Source organism: Branchiostoma lanceolatum, chromosome 2 (genome assembly GCF_035083965.1).
Source record: "Branchiostoma lanceolatum isolate klBraLanc5 chromosome 2, klBraLanc5.hap2, whole genome shotgun sequence".
In the NCBI taxonomy this organism is placed as follows: Eukaryota; Metazoa; Chordata; class Leptocardii; order Amphioxiformes; family Branchiostomatidae; genus Branchiostoma; species Branchiostoma lanceolatum.
The window spans coordinates 17,983,614-18,002,226 of NC_089723.1; the positions used below are offsets into that span (position 1 = coordinate 17,983,614).

Consider the following 18,613-nt stretch of genomic DNA (forward strand, 5'->3'; position numbering starts at 1 on the left):
GTGCTTAGATTTCAGTTTGCCATCCATATGTTTGAATTTTGATTTACTAACAGTTGTGCGGTAGCTTTAGAGCATGTTAGCTGTATTATCAAGTCTGTGCTATTGATGTCTTTTGTGTAATGTTAAGCATGTAGAATTTAATGGTTGCATCACACTGGAATATCAAAAATATAGGCAACATTGAGAACATAGACATAACACCACTGCCTTCTGCTGTAAATATTCAAACTAACCCGTTTGCATCTCACAATAAGCTGCCATTTGTAACAAAGCTATTGATTTAATGAATGAATTTGATGATTTAATGATGCTCTCGGTTCCTGTCTCTTGGAGCTACTCCCATTGTTTGAAATTTAGACACAAAGACAGAGTACAAAGTAAGAGTACAGTGAAAGAAAACCATTCCATGTGATCATGCACCCACTCTTGCAGCTCACGATGATGTTTTTCCACCTTGTGAAATTGTCCTAATTTGAACCTCCTGGTTCGTTACAGACAGTAGCAGCTCGTCTTCATCCTCTACATCCTCGTCCCCCGCCAACTCCCCTCCTCCCAGCCCCGGGCCCTGCAAACACTCCGATATCAAGGACGACCACTATGCTGGGAAACCCTACTCCGTAGAAAACATCACAGGTGCTGAGATCCCCAGGACGACGTTGGAACAGCCCCTTCCCCTGGCGAGAGAAAACATCGCCGTCATCAAACCTAAAGTGGAGCTTGAGCGGATAGCTGAGGGGCTCACGACTATCAACCCTGTCGGCGTGTCGCCCTCAGCGAAAGAGAACGTTCCGCAGTCGAGGCAGGACTTTGTGGTGCCAAAGGTCCCAAAGACTCCGCAAGGGACCATCCGGAAAGGTCAGTTTACAGGTACAACAAATAAAAGCCTTAGTGTCACAATTTGTATATGAGGCACAGAAGACTTGGCCTAACACAAAGCCATTTATGAAAAGAGTCCCTAGTGAAAGATTGAAGTAGTGACATGTATAAAGAACAGAAACTTGAAGATATATTATTACACACATTGGATTTGAAAGCAAGGTAACTGCTTCATAATCTAAACAGCCCCATAATTCCTGTATTGTAGAGAGAGAGGGCGACAGCAAGTGTCCAACACCAGGCTGCAATGGTACGGGTCATGTGACAGGGCTGTACTCCCACCATAGAAGGTGTGTATTGTGTTTTTTCCCGTTTTGTTCATCAGATCTTGTTGAAAGTATGATATTTCTGGTACTGTAATGCTCTGATTTCAACTGCCTTTGTATAATTTATAACAATAGATTTAATTGGAATTTGTGTAAAATTATGATAATAACAGAGTGTGTTTTTTTTGTTTTTCTATACATTCATATATATGTTACATTTCTACCACTGTGTTGTTACATATATGTCATACCTGTTTTTTTTCTATTAACCAGTCTGTCAGGATGTCCTCACAAAGACAAGATACCCCCTGAGTGTAAGTTTCTTCTCACCTTTTCTTTTCACCAATTGCTCATAAAAAGAATTTAAAGATTTCAGTCTATTTTTGAATCAACCTGTAACCAGTTCAAATATTAAGTTGTGAAAGGGGAGCAATTTGCTTACATTGTGGAAAAGTTTTCTTGAAGGAATTGCTCGTTGTGTTACAAACGAAAACAGTTAGATTCAAAGTAGAATCATACCTTGATATGTACCATACTTCACTGGTGGATGCCTTCACTTAGCTATGAATTGTTTTTAAGTCACTAGTTGTGTAGACAGGTGGATTGTGGACAAGTCAATGAGAGATGTTGTTCTTCTAGTGTATAAGAAGGATAGAAAATAGTGTCTGGTTTCATTGTAAATGAGAGTATGTTCCATATGACATGGCACCCAGGTGCTTTGCCTGTCATCCTAGTGTTGACCTAACCAGATTGTGAAGTCCATCATCTTACATGTTTCCACAGTGGCCGAATCATTGTGCAGTACAAACAAAGAAACGTAAGTGTCCACCCCAACTTTTCTCTGCTCTCTCTAACCTCCCACTTACTCCAGTTGCCTTGTCTGTTCCACTCTTGCAGTGTTGGCTGCACATGAGAATGTGCTGAAGTGAGTATTAGCCAACCACTTTTGCTAACACTTCTTCTCTTCATAAACTTGAAATCCGTTATTTCTCAGAATTTTGACACATTAATGCAGAAATGCTTTTTCATTTAATGTGTTTATGAAAGCTGGTTAGAATATGTATCTTCAAGTGTATACTTCTCCTAACACTTCTTCTCTTCATAAACTTCAAAGCTGTTATTTCTCAGACCTTTGACGCATTAATGCAGAAATGCCTTTTTATTTAATGTGTTTATGAAAGCTGGTTAGAATATTATGTATCTTCAAGTGTAGGTCTAGAACTAAGTCTTTTTAGTTGGACATTTTTTTTAAAGACTTGTGCACAAACTGAAGCAGTTTGATAACAGTATTTCTTGACCACTGCTTAGATGTGCTAGATTGATACTACAATGTAGTATTTTTCTCCAAAAGACCTTTGGAACAAATAACCAAAGGGAAATATGACAACGTTATGATTTGGAAGTAGAAACGTAAGACAGTTGTTGTTAGTGTTTGATGGCGGTTCTTCCTTCACAGATGTCCCACACCAGGGTGTACCGGAAGAGGACATGTCAACAGCAACCGGAATTCTCACAGAAGGTGAGGGTAAAAGTTATCTAGCTTCCTGATTTGTTTACGTTAGTTAACCTTAGATGGGTCAAGAAAAAATACCACAGGACTTGACTTGTAAGGCTATGCATAATTGAAATATGCCGGCCTGTTATACGCATGTGCACCCAAATTTTGAATATCCATGCTCTTTCAGTTGATTGTCTACATATTTCCTTAAAGGGCCTTTGAGATTTCTTGTTGCGTGTAAACTGTGGGGTATTTTTTTGGTGTATTAGCACTTTTTTATCCTTCCCTGTCCGATGTATTTTCCAGAGAAGCAAAGGTAGTATGCAACCAATATCATGTCCTGTGTTTTAGTACAATAGTAGTTCAATATTTATCTGCTTTGAAAATTGATGTGTACACTTGTCCGAGAAGCCATGTAGTTGTTTTGCATCTAGATAAAAGGGTGTGGGTACGTCTTCTGTAAAGGTGTTGTGATATGCTCTTGGTGTTCACTATTTGTTAACCTAGTACTAGTAGTAGCATTTTTATCCAAACATCGGAAATAATTTGTGATGTTCACTATTGTTTAGGTAGTACATATTTTTATCCAAACATGGGAAATAACTTGTCTGAATAGATGAAAACATTACATATTTGGTAAGAATTTCTTTGCCTTTCGCAGGATTAAGCCATTGTTTGATCATTTCTGACATGCTCTTCATTCTGTCTTCCCCTAGCTTATCTGGTTGCCCCATTGCTGCGGCACAGAAGCTCAACAAGCAGCAGAATAAAATACCGACACACGTGGAGGCCAAGCCACCGCCAGGTGTACCCTCTGATAGGGTCCTGAGGTTGGTATTCGAAACGTGTTGTAAATGATACAGCTCTTAATGGACAGGTAGTTGGAACTGGTGAATACCAGACAAAACTGTTCAATTCCAACAAATATTTATAGGACTTTGTACCCACTGATAGGGTCCTGAGGTTGGTACCCTAAATGTGTTATAAATGATACAGCTCTTAAAGGACAGGTAGTTGGAACTGGTAAATACAAGACGAAACTGTTCAATTTCAACATATATTTAGGACATTATTCATGTCAAATGATTTGTTATTATGCATTCTGTTTCATTCAGCATTGAATGGATATGATATTATAATACATGGACTAACAGTTGAATTACATTGGTCAGCCATTATTTTGTGTTACAGTATAGTAGGTGTAATTTTAATACATGTCATATAACATAATTTACATGCCATGTAGTTTTAGTTCAGAAAAGCTTTTATTGTGAATTGTCCACTCATCTCTCTTCAAAATATAAATCTACTCTATTTTGCTCAGCATGTCATTCTAGTGCTGTTGAAGTGTAGTCTATGATACACTCCATTTTGATTGGTTCTAAACTCCTTTTCTTTGCTTCAGTCTAACGTTTGGTTTCCCTAGAAAAGCTTCCTCACGTTTTTTTGTCAGCATTTTGTTTTTTGTTGGCACCCTCAGTAGCTTGACAGGGATGGACCATTATTGACAAAAACAAGTCAATCAGTGTACATGTACGTCAGCATCGGCAAGCCATACATTGTGATAAAAGCTAAAAGAATAGCTATAAAACATTTGAATGGCACAGCCGAAGCAATAGAGTGTTCCCATTTGGTTGATGTTGTATGCAAATTTTGTGGGTATGGTCCATCCCTTCACACCTTGTTCTCTTCTTCTATCTTCTTCTCTCCCAGACCAATGTGCTTTGTGAAGAAACTGGACGTGGCTCAATATGGCTACCCACCCGTCGTTTCCCCCGCTATCCCTAGGACCAACCTCGCCAAGGAGCTAGAGAAGTACGCCAAGCTCACGCCCATGGAGTACACTCCGTACGACCCGGCGGCGTACCTCGGGAAGCGTGCCATCGCGCCCAAGCTTCCGACGCACGAGAAGAAGCCGCCACAGCCGCAGCAGCAGCAGCCGCCGCCTCAGCCCATCTTCGCGAAGCCGCCAACGCCGATGTCCGTCTCCCCTGTCTCCGTTTCCGTCTCTACGCCTACGCAGAAAGTAGAGTACCGCATCGACCCGAACGCTGCGCGCATGGCTGCGACCGCCATCAACCTCTCCACAAAGCCCCAGCCACTGCCTCAACAACAACAGACAATGCCAATGAGTCCAACCACGCCGACCAGCGAACAGAACTTGATCGTCGACCAGAACGGAACTCTTGACCTGAGCATGAAGTCCAATCAGAATCAGAGCCAGACCGCCACGGCGGTCACCCCCCCTCCCCAGTCCACCCAGGACGACAGGTTTATGTACCAGAGGCCGAGCGTGGTGGTCAGCACCAAGAACCTTAACATGTCGTCGTACTCTCAGGACAATTACAGCACCGAATCCCTCACATACGGCATGAGTTCGCCGACCTACACAACCTCCATAACATCAGGCAGGACGGACTTCAACCAGGGATATGTGTACGTATGCCACTCTCTGTTTCTAGTGCGATGTACTGTTTGTAGAGTGCACCAAAGACAGCGCTATATTTCTCAGAGGTAAACTACAGAATCAAAAAAAAATGTCATATAAAGATTATCTTTGGTGAACATTTGCAACAGTGTGTAAGTATGGTGAGGATTCTTCTGTATTTGACCAGTGTCTCCAGTAAGAAATAAGTCTTCAGAATTGAACAATAATGTCTTTTTCTAGATTTTTTACATATCCAGATTTGCCATTTACTATTGAATGATCATATTTTAATGCTGCTTTTTTGCCAATCTGCATATAATCAATAATGATAACCGCTGCTTTGGGGATGTGATATGTATATAACCTACACTTAACCAGTAACATTGCTTGCAGGTCTGACTTCTACACACTAAGCTCCTGCCTTCTTACTTTGCATGTCAGCTAACAAACTCTTCCACTGCATGTCTCTTAACGCAGCCTCAGCCCCATTAAGAAGCCTGAGAAGACGTAAGTTTGGTTGATTTGCTCACCCTTAACTGCACAAAGACACAAGGCTGGCTTTAATGAGAATACTGCCTTGACATGCCTTTGTGTCAGGTCAGGCGTGCACTTTGTGTCGTGTGAGATGTGCACATTAGTTCTTGTCACTTTGAAGTTGTAAAATCGGAGTGTGTATTTAGGAAGATTAATAGCCTCTTAAAGGATCTTTGTAGCCCATCTTAAAGCATAATTACCGGAAATAAGATATCCAGTTAGACATTAGGTTGATGAATGTGTACATAACACAGTGAGGAAGAGTTCAGCTATAGTGTGATGTTTACATCTACAGACAACCAAACGACATGAGGAGTGGAAGATGCTTTAAATGATGTCTTGTAACGTTCACCGGTTTCTTTGGCCAGGCACCAAAAGTTGATCATCTGAGAAACATTTAGATTCTTTTTACTGTTTAGAACCCTACATGTCAATTTCCTTCATTAGACAGTGTCAAAATCTATACCATATTTGCCCTAAAACAGTGAACAATATCTTTTAGTACTCTGACCCAAATGAAAATCATGTCCTCCAAACCTGTCTGTTGAAGCACCTGTTCTGTCCCTTGATATAACTTTTGCCTCCTCATCACCCTGCTCTGGTTTTGCCCTCCTGTCTAACACTCACTAATTGATGTACTATTAATATTGGTTTCAAGGGTTCTCTCCCTAATGGCTTGCCACTTTGATACAAGCCATAAAATCATGTGTAGCGTTCTATTTTAAGTGGGTCGATTTAGATTGTTACTACTAGACTACGTTTGCTTTCAAAGGAAAGTGTTAATGATAAATAAATCTGCTTGACAGCAAAAAGGAATGTATGTCCATGAAGATTAGACATTGAAATACATGATGGAAAATTCTCACTCACTGATGTAAGACAGAAAATGCTGTCTGAAATGTCTGACTCTTTTACGGACCTTATCCAGTTGTTTGATTAATTTTGTACAAAGTGAAAAGGAATGTATGTCCATGAAGATTAGACATTGAAATGCATGATAGAAAATTCACAGTCACTGACGAAAGACTCTGAAACGTCTGACTCTTTTACGGACCTTATCCAGTTGTTCGATTTATTTGGTACAAAGTAAAAAGGAATGTATTTCAGAAGAACTTTGGCAAAGATCAGTAACTCAGACTGACAGTGTCATGGTGCTGTAAGCTAACAATAAGAGTTCAGGCAGAGGTAAGATGGTGGTTATTTTCTGCCAGTCGGCCGTGGATCGATGAGTAAACCTGTTACATCGTTCTTACGAACAGGTGTCCCACCCCGGGCTGCGATGGGTCAGGTCACGTGTCGGGTAATTATGCCTCACATAGAAGCCTGTCGGGCTGTCCGCGTGCTGACAAGAGCCAGATCGTGGCCAACCAACAGGAAATGAAGTGAGTTGTCAAGGTTTTAATGATTTTGCTCTCTTTGCCTCTTTTACTTCCAATCGACCGGAAGGCCGAGAAGCTGCTGGTGGCCCGACAAGAGTCACCAGCAGGAGAAGAAGTGAGTGGGATTTTGAGATTTTTAGGCACTTTTTTTGGCTTTTGCTAAGCAATGCAGCTATTTTTGCTCTTTAACCTTCTCCCTGCTGCCTTACTCTGTAACCAATAGAGAATGGGGTGTCCAACGGGTACTCAAGAGTGCTAAAGGTTAAGTAATGGATGATAGATTTAATCACCGGTGCTAGTTTTTAAGACTGCCAGCAGCGAATTGGGAAAACAGATTTGTCTCTCAGTTGGTCACCTTTTTGTACATATCAAAGGACGTTGATTTTTTTTTATCAATAACCAACAGCTGACCAATTGTACAAAATCAAAGTCTCTCTGATTGAACAGGTAGCAAACCCATCAGCATAGCTGTACATGTCTATGGTGCATTGGACATTAAAGAAATACTTGTTTACTCATAATTATCCAAAACTGATAAAAACAGTGTTAAGGCTTGTTTAGCATTGACTTACACGATTGTACATATAAATATTGATGCATGTCTAAATACTAGTACATTGTAGTACGATTTCAAGAAATGTGACTAAATTTGCCCTTTGTTCGAGAAGAGAACTTTCCATGTTGATGATTGGAAGTGAACATTGTTGCCCTTCACCTGTGCTTAGGTGTCCGACGCCCGGGTGTGATGGTTCAGGACATGCTACTGGGAACTACTCTTCCCACAGAAGGTACTGTACAGAAATTTGTACATTGTTTGTAGGGTTTGAATGTTTAATAATCCATTGAGCTGTAATTTGTCAAGACATGTATAACTATAACTAGTATCTCATTACATACAGACGTCCAGTCCAATTTGACATCTGTATCTATCATAGCTGGTACATGTATAACCGCCCTTTGGCATAACACACCAGCTTTGCAGGCACGCGGTGCGGCAGTAGCTGCTTATATTACACTGAACGACCTGTCACAACTAACCATTGCACATGATCAAAATTATGGATTGCTGTGATATTTTTAGCCTCATACCAAAAGAAGGTTGTGATTGCTAAATAGGCTACTGGACCAATTAAGGAAATGTGTTTCTGTTAAAGGCAGGAGGATTTTGCTTTGAATCAAATGAACCCCCAGCTATATAGATATGTATTCGTCCATTCATATTGGTTGCCAAATCAAATGAAATTTTGGTGATGATGTCAAGTTCTCATGCCCTGTCTTGCTCCCCCACCTCCAGCTTGTCAGGCTGTCCTCGTGCAAAGAAGATGAAAAACTTGCTGAAGGAAAAGGAAAACGAGAACGGAGCTGAGCCAATAAGGTTGGTGGAAATTCTCCCTTGTCTAGTGCTCTAGCTGGTGAAGTTTTCAATTTTACAGAAACATCATTGTGAGTTGAGTAGAGAACAGGGCTGTCTCAAGCTATAATTTTTTTCCGTCCCACTCATTGTTTGGGACTCCATGTTGTTGATTTTCATTGATAGATTTGTCATTTCAAGCCTTATTATAAAAGAACAGTTTGATCAATTTCATGTTCAGATTTTTTGGATGGACAGGGGGATATCTTTGTCTGTCCCAACAAATTTCTTTCCCGGAAAGAAGTAATGGGTCCTGGAGACAGCCCTGGTAGAAAAAGTAATGTATTTAAATCTAGAAATCACTTGTCTTGTATTCAGTCATGTTACCTGTGATGTGTCAGTACATATGTCTGAAGTAGAAATGATGGCATTGTTCAGATTGTACTTGTGGATATTGTGAAAGTATATTTCTTTGGTGGTCCATCACCTGTTTGAAGTATCTTTTATTTTCCTCACTTATAACAATACTGTCTGTATTTTCTGCATGGTACTTTTCCTTCCATTAAAACTCCATCTTGCAGGGTGCCTTTCTGCTTACAGTACTTACAAAGCTGGCATACATGATTATTGTCAGTGTTTCCCCTCCAACTTTTTCTGAGCCTGGTTATCCCTTCAAAAATGGGCCTGTGATTTTTTGGCCCTTATCCTGCAGTGATACATGTATAACTCAAAGCATAACAGTGAGATACCACTAGGGGAAACACTGTCCTTGCATGTTGACAAACTCCATACACAGTGGCCATGGTGATTCATCCATCCATAAGCTCAGCTGGAAAAGATGACCTTTTTTAACAGGACTATCTTGCCTGTCTGTGTGACCCACTCCCTGTCTTTTCTACCCCTGCTCTCAAGGATCAAATCAGTGTACTATGGGTGAGACTCCTTACCCTGATCTCGCCATGCCTGTTTTTTGCTCAGTCTACAGCATCTCACCCCAGCTCTTTTTATCGTTGACTTAACCGTTGACAAGCTTTTGTCGTCTTTTAACCACTTCTTGCAGATACTTCACTGTAGAGACCATGGTCATAGATGTTTGTAGAACAAGGAAAATGTAGTGGTATATATGGATGACGCTTGATTGTTGGCTCCCTTTTTTATTATGTTTTTATATTCTTCTTTTGTTTTTCTTGCATTAATGTTGATACCAAGTACAAAGAGAATTCTACGGTGTGAAGACATGTCTTCCAGTAACCAAAACTGGTGCCTAAAGCTTTCTTGTCTATGCAGTACCGGTATATGAATTATACTATCTAGAATGAGAGTTTCCCTACTTTTATGTGGTGAAATGTCTCTTTTCTGTGGACAGCCAAGGGTGTAACCTATAAATTTTCACATTATCCTTTCTCTCTTTCTTGTCTGTTTCTGTATATGTGTTAACCCCATTGGTCATCAGAAATAACAAAATGGTTTTGCATTTAGTATATAACACCTCCTTCTTATAAAACTTGGTGCCTACTTTCTGGAACAAAGTTACTAACTAAGGGAGTCGGTGATGGATCTTGTACAGTATAGCTAGGAGTTAGGATGTGGAAAAAAACAACCTTGCTGTTGAAGTCCTAAGATCCACAAAGACTTCCTTCTTGGTTGTAGACTTGGCTGCCACATGACTAGCGTGAATGACAACACGAAGCAGTCTGTTGCAGCCATTTCACAAGTGGAAGGGCAAGGACATTTTCTTTTGTTTTACCCTGCTTACTTTAATTTCTTAATTCTCGATTTGAGCCGTGATCTTAGAACAATCTCGTGTAAAATCATATTTCTGATTTTCTGTGATTTCGCTTCATTGGACTTAATATGAATATATATTAGCTAACGGATGACATGAAGCTATATATCACTGCAATGAACTCAATAGATGACAAATTATCCACACTCAAATCTGCAACTTGCACCCACAATAGCTGCACCAAATCTCCATAATTTTATTGATTATGGTAAAAATATCATTAATCCTAAAACACAATAAGTGCATGGCTGACTAACATGAAGCCCTATAGGACAAGATGTTATATACTAACCAAGCACAATGCTTTGTTGGCTATGTACAGCCTGCAAGCTAAGGCAGTGTGCTTTTTAAACTTCAAACAATAATGTAAAAAAAAATTCTTATATCAAATGTTATGTTAGTAGTGCAGGACCCTCGTACACCAAACCATAAACATGTGGCACGAAATGCTCCAGCTTTATTTTATAGCCCATGATATGCAGCACCTCATTTGTTGGCAGAGCATGAACCAGTGCTGCATCTCGAGCTTTGCAACAGAGTTGTTGAAACCCACAGATATGCACTTGTGGGTCTACCTACTAAGTTTGCCAGCTAAATTGCAGAAACATTTTTGATCTGCAAGCTCCCCAGAGTTTGATTGACAGATGGATAGGACAGCATTATGACACCGTGTCTCCATGTTTTGATTTCAGGTGCCCAGTACCGGGGTGTGATGGCTCAGGGCATGTCTCGGGGAAGTATGTCACACACAGGAGGTATGTATACTTTATGTACATGTATTGTTGTAGTCATGCCCTGAAGTAGCGTGCGTAGTCCAGTGGTTAGCAATCATGCCTCTGGAACTAGAAGCGGCGAGTTTGACTCCGGCTGTGTCGCTCACCCGGCATGCACGCTACTGGAAAGGGTCGCAGTCCTTAGGACGGGACGTTAAGCCATGGTCTACTGTTCATTGTGCTTGTCAAAAAGAGCAAGGGGAATTTCCCCGGTACTATAAACCTGTAAATACTGTACATAGCGTCTGTCTTCTCTCTCACGACCAGTGGAAGATTAGCTCGTCAGTGAGCTAAACTGGATCAAGATCACTTTCCTTTTCCTTTCCTTTTTGCCCTGTTAGGTACAATGTGCATGTCTCACTACTGTTATAATGATTAAGATTTGAAATTCTGGTTTGTATATTTGACTTTGATGTTTCTAAAAGTCTAACATGGTTTCATATTCTTAAAAGTGAAGTAAATCCTATCATCAACTGTAATGAACTAAAATATGAACATTTGTTTTAACTTTGTGGTCATAGCAAATTTTTTGAATATTTGGACGGTTTTATGATACATGTCCTTAATTTTTCCTTGTAGTACCATTCTGTTAAACACAGATTTTGTCTTTTCCAGTGCTTCTGGATGCCCTTTAGCGGCCAAGAAGGGCTTCAACCTCAGCATGTTCCGTGATGAAAATGGTGAGTGCAAGGATGTCCCCGGGTATTGGAGATCACCTGTCCAATCTTCCAGTAAGTGGACACGTTAGCGGACTGTTTATCAGGCTTTGCTGTAAAATAGCTACGCTTATCTGTTGGGCACAAAAGATACTGAGATGCTTGGCTTTCTTATTTACATTCATCCTCTGTAACATATGACTGTTGCTTCTCAATTCTGGACTTAAAGCACAGGACTTGGGGTCACGTTTGTCACGCCATTCTGTCGCTTTTGAAAGCTTAAGTAAAACAAATGCCTCACAGAGTTAGGGAAGTCATTGCTCTTGTCATAGCTGATTTTCACCCTGTGAATAATCATTTTTTGCTTGACGCTTTTGCAAATAGTGAGAGTGATTTTGATTGTAACTGCATGTTTCCAGAAGCTGTTGATGTTTGGAAGTAAATTTTGTCTTTCGGCTAATGTAATTTTCTGATGACTGACACCCTTTGTTGCACCTGGTGTCTGCAGGCTCCTACGACCTCCCTTTATCCAGCCAGTGGACCAGGCCGAGAATGGATGGGCTGGTCTGCCCCACCCCTGGCTGTGATGGTTCGGGCCATGCCAATGGCAGCTTTCTCACACACAGAAGGTAGGATAGTTATTCACCATGTTGTATTATTACAGCCAGCAGGTACCTATCTGAGTAATGAGGCTGTTGTAACGTGCTCGAGGCGCCTAATCTAACAGCATACGACAACATAAGGCCAGGCCAGAATACGAGTGATCGTGATGACATCATAGTTTCACAGTGGTAGGCAAAAAGTAGGTGGTAGGGAAAAGGTTAATTAACGCATTGATTCTTAATTTGATCTGCTAATTCAAATATTAATTAGTAATTATCATGCAGACTAAGAACATTCCTAGCTTTAGGTGAATAAACTTTGTAAGAGTTGATGTGAAAAAGAGATTCATCGTACATGTATTATAGTAGTTTTCTTCTTGTTAACCTTTTGGAAAAGTTATTTTGCAAAGTGTTATATTGTGTAAGTCTGGATCTTCTGCAGTGCAATTTTGCGAAAAAAAGGAAACTAAGGTAAATTTTTGCAGCATTTCTCTAAATGACATGTTCTGCTCTCTCCCAGTTTGTCTGGCTGTCCCCGCGCAACCGCTGCAATGAAGAAGGCACGCCTGACCTCTGAAGAGATGAACACCATCAAGTACAAGGCCAGTAATGGTTAGTACGGTCCTGAACACATTTGCTTGGTGTTGTTCCATTTTAGGCACAGTATTTCTCCAAGAGAAAATTGTGTCAGAAAACAAGCAAACTAGGTGGTTTATAGGGATCTTTCTCTTACAAAGTATTGACCACTGGTATCATTGCATTCAATATGGGTAGTGTAATCATTATGGCTTTAAGCCAGGATGCTGTGAGTATTTTGATAGAAGTCTAATGTGGAATGTCGCTGTTATCAGGTATAGAGAATGATGAGGACAGGTATAGAGAACTGTATGGTTCAGAAACTCAAAGCCAGGATGCTGTGAGTATTTTGATAGAAGTCTAATGTGGAATGTCGCTGTTATCAGGTATAGAGAATGATGAGGACAGGTATAGAGAACTGTATGGTTCAGAAACTCAAAGCCAGGATGCTGTGAGTATTTTGATAGAAGTCTAATCTGGAACGTCTCTGTTATCAGGTATAGAGAATGATGAGGACAGGTATAGAGAACTGTATGGTTCAGAAACTCAAAGCCAGGATGCTGTGAGTATTTTGATAGACGTCTAATCTGGAACGTCTCTGTTGTCAGGTATAGAGAATGATGAGGACAGGTATAGAGAACTGTATGGTTCAGAAACTCAAAGCCAGGATGCTGTGAGTATTTTGATAGACGTCTAATCTGGAATGTCTCTGTTGTCAGGTATAGAGAATGATGAGGACAGGTATAGAGAACTGTATGGTTCAGAAACTCAAAGCCAGGATGCTGTGAGTATTTTGATAGACGTCTAATCTGGAACGTCTCTGTTATCAGGTATAGAGAATGATGAGGACAGGTATAGAGAACTGTATGGTTCAGAAACTCAAAGCCAGGATGCTGTGAGTATTTTGATAGACGTCTAATCTGGAACGTCTCTGTTATCAGGTATAGAGAATGATGAGGACAGGTATAGAGAACTGTATGGTTCAGAAACTCAAAGCCAGGATGCTGTGAGTATTTTGATAGACGTCTAATCTGGAACGTCTCTGTTGTCAGGTATAGAGAATGATGAGGACAGGTATAGAGAACTGTATGGTTCAGAAACTCAAAGCCAGGATGCTGTGAGTATTTTGATAGACGTCTAATCTGGAACGTCTCTGTTATCAGGTATAGAGAATGATGAGGACAGGTATAGAGAACTGTATGGTTCAGAAACTCAAAGCCAGGATGCTGTGAGTATTTTGATAGAAGTCTAATCTGGAATGTCTCTGTTGTCAGGTATAGAGAATGATGAGGACAGGTAAAGAGAACTGTATGGTTCAGAAACTCAAAGCCAGGATGCTGTGAGTATTTTGATAGACGTCTAATCTGGAACGTCTCTGTTGTCAGGTATAGAGAATGATGAGGACATCAAGAAGCTGGAGCAGGAGATCACGGAGCTGCAGTCCTCCAACTCCCACATGGAGGCGCAGATGATCAAGTTGAGAACACAGGTGACAGCTGGTCTCAAGTCCTTATGCCTGGGAAAAAAAGAAGAATGTTGTGTTTCCGGTTTCCCAACCGACCCTAGCAAATACATGCTGAACCTAGCCTTTCCTTTGGGTCGACTGCTGGCTGGGGACATAAAATTTTTTATCTGTAAAATTTTTGACATCTGATCAATGAAAAGAGAGTCATTTACCAACTTCTTCTGTGGCTTTGTTCTGATAACGTATCCGACTCATTTATGGAAAATTCAGTAATTTTGAGTTTCTTGTGTTTTGCTGCATTGTCTTGAGTCCTGTTACCATGTACTATGAAAGATATTCACCTACAATAATTGTCCTTTAACAACAGATAACATCCATGGAGAACAAGGTCCAGCAGGGTGAGAAGGAAAACAAGGCGATAGAGGATAAGAACATCAGTCTGAAGGAGCACCTGGAGTTTCTACGGTCCAACCTCATCCAACACTTACAAGAGATCAAGCTCCCCGGGACAAACGAGGGCCCTACTGAGGAGAACTTTGACTCTTACATCTCGTCCCTACGGAACCTCTGTCTGGAGAACTACACTTCTGAAAACAAGGCACTCTTCCAGGCTGTTAAGGCTGCGTTAGAGGACTTTGATGTGAAGGTTTGATTTGTTGATACAACATTCTCCCCTTGGCGGCAACAAAAGTAGCATTTTAGATACAAGGCTCTGATTGGATATATGATGATATCAGTTCAGCCAATGGGCTGGTGATGTATTGTCATGATCAATTGGGAAGGCTAACCTGATTGGCTTATTTGTTATGATGATCATGTTATGGCAACCAGAGCATTTTAAATCCTAGGTTGTGATTGGACAATGATGGAATCAAGTTGGTTTATAAGTGCTGATTCGGACATTTTCTTGATACAGCACTTTAAAGGAAGGGAAAGGGTAGCCATTGTTAGAGCCTATTGTTTTAATGTGGAAGACGAGTCATTTTATAATGTTAGAAATCCTTTTAGAAATCTCCTCAAAGACATTTAGGAAAAGTTTATTATACAGTATAACATCAAACAAGTGCAACAGTAACAGAATTATGGAAAACTTGCATTATTGGATAGATGAAGTTTTGTTCCAAACAAAGAATGCATTGTTATGTATCACATGCTACATGTATGAATGACTTTCAACATTGTAAATAAGACATTAGTACAAAAGTGGTATAATTGTGATGTATTAGACTTTTATGATACATTGTGACATATCTGTTGTGCACTTGGATTATGTGGTATAAAGAAGGGAAAACTATTTAATACGATATGCAGATTTAGTTAACAAATGTTTGAATGATTCTAGGAAATACTTTACATGACAATGACTGTTGAATAATAGCATACAACACTTGCAGTACACAGAATCACGAACATGCAATCATTGCTTTGCCAAACATATGAGAGATATATGGGTGCCAGGCATAGCTTCATGGCTGGGTGGCAGTGTAATATATACATGCTAGAATTTTCTTGACTCAGCTGTTGGTTAGACACAGTTGTTGAACAGTAGCTGTACACATATATGTCACAACACTTGTACATGGTTGCCTCCTGATTGAGCCGTAACTTGTTACCCCTCCTTAGTCTTTTGTAGCTCATTTTGAAACTCTGCAGTCCTCAAATAACATGCTAGGGGTGTTTATGAACTTCTATACAGTCATGTGAAAACATAAGTTGTCCAATGCCTATCATTTTGGCATGGTTCTGAACGAACAACTGAAAGTTTATGTTTTTTTTTCTGAATCAAACTTGAACTGTAATTGTAAGTATCCAAAAAAAAAATTGACTGATCAACTCCAGTCTTTCTCAAGAACTGAGCAATCCACTGCTTCTGTGATGTCACATTATGCAGATAGAACACATGACTCGGTGAGCAGTGGATCATAAGTTACAGGAAGTCTATGGCACCCCCCGTCTCTGTTGAGGGATGGTTGTTGAGCCCTGATCCTCATCCCTTGACAAAGACTGAAGTTGATCAGTTGAAAATTTTGGTAAGTCCAATCTTTTGTGTTGGCAATTACAGTTCAAAGTCAGAATGAGTTCTGCCAACACAGATGAACTTTCAAGTTTATAATTCTTTGTTTTTCAAAACTTCTTGATCTGTTATGCCCAGATGCACCATTTAGTGCCAGGCCAGAAAGCTTAAGTTTACATCTCCAAACTAGAGGTAACCACAATAGCATGTGTGATAATGGTATTTCTAATATCTGCATTCTGTACATACTACAACAGTATTCGAAAAGTCAACCAATCAGTTGTATAGATATTCCTACATGTCAGTTATGATGTGGGTAGTGCAATGAAGGAACATATATTGTCATACACAGCAGAAAACCCCATCTGTGTACTCTCATACATTCCAAACTATACTCATTGTAGATATCACAATCACATATTAGGTGCAATCACATGATATATCTCATTTTGTAACGTGAAAGCTGAAGTAGGTCCAAAGACGGGAGTCAAAGATGGAGCAAACAGCACATTTGTAACTGTTTTGTGGTATATAAAGGAAGATTTAAGATAGCTGATTATGAAAGGAAAGGGGTTTTTCAAACACATCCCCCAGTAAACATCAGTATGTGGCTAGTCATGTTAAAATAAATTTTCCATTTCTCTGAACTAAAGGGAGGCTGTGCTAGGACACATTTTACTAGTTATAAAGTTGTGTGTTGTTGTTAGACCAACTCCGATTTCTATGTAAACAGTAAGACTGCTGCAGTTGAGGACTTTCCTAGTTGTGTCCAAGGAGGGATTTTTACTCGCCACACAAGTCATGTAATGAAATTTAGGTACAAGTAATTGGTATGGTTTTAGCTACTGATGTATAAACTGAGAACTACTAGGTAATATGGACAGCAGACTGTAGCTCACTCTTTCTGGCCAAATGGGCATTCCTCGCGACATTTAAATGTTTTCTAAAGTCGGTTGAGTTTGAGATCAACCGCCGTAGGTAAGTTTTGGTAATGCAGAGAGCAGCTTATGATTGGTGGCAATCTAGAGTATTAAAGCATCACATTGTGCAGTTGATCATTTTTGTGGACATTTTGCATGGTGGCAAGCTTAGCACAAGCTTTGTGTGTTAGTGGAAGTAGTAGTTGGTGTCTCAGGCAAGCCATATTTGAAATACTGAGGTGCACAAAGACACTTGCCAAACTTCTGTATTCTTGACCCTAGATGGGGTTAGGAATTCAAGGATTCAAAGTGAATATTTCTGTGGATATATTATTCAAACAATATGTCTATTCCTCTAAAATTCCTCAAGTGTAAGAAGTACAATACTTTGACCAGAGGAAGATATATAATTTATTGAAGTATTCAGGGGGTCTTTATTTTTGTGCTATTTATTCTGCTGCATACTGAAGCAGACTCCTAGAATAAACTCATGGATTTAATTACACATTCTTAAGAATGTTATGAAAATTTAAAGAATCATTTCACATTCAACTGACCATTCTATTGAGTAGTATATTTGTAAGTATTGAATGTAGTATATTTTGGAAGTTATGTGATGTAGACTTTATGATGCTATTAACATTTTGTCACTATATTTATATTATTTATTGTCGTTTTTCACTGAAGACTCAGTTGTATTTGTATCTGCTCTAAATATTTTGTATGACACAAGCTGACAAAACCAGAGCTAGAGCATAGCAGTAGAAGATAGTCAATGTAACGCTGAAAGTGATGATAGTCACTTTGTGAAATATTTCAGATTTTTATTGCAATGATCAGTGCATATTTGTGCTTGTCCTTGTGCATGTGCAACTTCAACTGTTTTGTATACCAGGGCATTGAAACAATTGCCCTACCATTTGCATGTGTTGTACTTGTGACTTAGCCAAAGAAATTTGGGTCATTTTAAGTGGAAGAATTAAATGTCTGATACTCAAAGATGAAATGGTTGTGTACTCATTTACCCACCCAGTCCTCATGTGTTGATGGGGGGAGGGGGGCAGATGGACAATTTTGTACTGGAGGTAATGTAGTGGACCTTTGTATCAATGGAAATACTGAAAGTATTATGAGGGCAGATACCACAGTCAGACTTGTGCATAGGAAACCATGCTTTAATGCACTGAAACAAGGGCTCAGAAAGTACTTACTGACATTGCAAGCCCCAAATATTCTTATGCACCAGAAAGCCACAACTGTCTACTTTAGAATCATGCAAAGAAAACAGATAATTGACCAGCTCGATTGCTCGGGACAGCTGACAGAAGAAAACATGTACAACCCTCAACTTTGACCTACTTCTAGACTGGAATAGTCCACTCAAGGCATGTGAAACCAAACCACTAAGATATCTCCTTACACCAACTCAACTACTGAAACGAATTTTGACCAAAATGGGAAACCTTAGACCCTACCTGTTCCTTCTAGC

The 18,613-nt window shown here is 39.9% G+C and overlaps 1 protein-coding gene across 20 annotated transcripts in view; it reads left to right on the top strand.

The window, feature by feature from the left end:
* The window catches only part of LOC136427701 (myelin transcription factor 1-like), a 51,886-nt gene extending 33,763 nt beyond the window's left edge, over positions 1-18,123 (top strand). For 9 of the 20 annotated variants that reach the window (XM_066416780.1, XM_066416768.1, XM_066416772.1 and 6 more), the window contains 19 exons: positions 496-867; positions 1,085-1,166; positions 1,416-1,456; positions 1,926-1,959; positions 2,599-2,661; positions 3,357-3,470; positions 4,354-5,076; positions 5,546-5,575; positions 6,862-6,984; positions 7,707-7,769; positions 8,276-8,356; positions 9,245-9,265; positions 9,983-10,054; positions 10,811-10,873; positions 11,507-11,622; positions 12,056-12,176; positions 12,670-12,761; positions 14,111-14,214; positions 14,558-18,123. In XM_066416780.1, coding sequence (XP_066272877.1) covers positions 496-867; positions 1,085-1,166; positions 1,416-1,456; positions 1,926-1,959; positions 2,599-2,661; positions 3,357-3,470; positions 4,354-5,076; positions 5,546-5,575; positions 6,862-6,984; positions 7,707-7,769; positions 8,276-8,356; positions 9,245-9,265; positions 9,983-10,054; positions 10,811-10,873; positions 11,507-11,622; positions 12,056-12,176; positions 12,670-12,761; positions 14,111-14,214; positions 14,558-14,842 — 2,600 coding nt within the window. In that variant the 3' untranslated portion in view covers positions 14,843-18,123. Of the gene's footprint in view, positions 1-495; positions 868-1,084; positions 1,167-1,415; positions 1,457-1,925; positions 1,960-2,598; positions 2,662-3,356; positions 3,471-4,353; positions 5,077-5,545; positions 5,576-6,861; positions 6,985-7,048; positions 7,097-7,706; positions 7,770-8,275; positions 8,357-9,244; positions 9,266-9,982; positions 10,055-10,810; positions 10,874-11,506; positions 11,623-12,055; positions 12,177-12,669; positions 12,762-13,000; positions 14,040-14,110; positions 14,215-14,557 lie in introns of those variants that run through there. The other 11 variants (XM_066416773.1, XM_066416776.1, XM_066416777.1 and 8 more) reach the window with 11 other exon arrangements.
* The last annotated feature ends 490 nt before the right edge of the window (positions 18,124-18,613 follow it).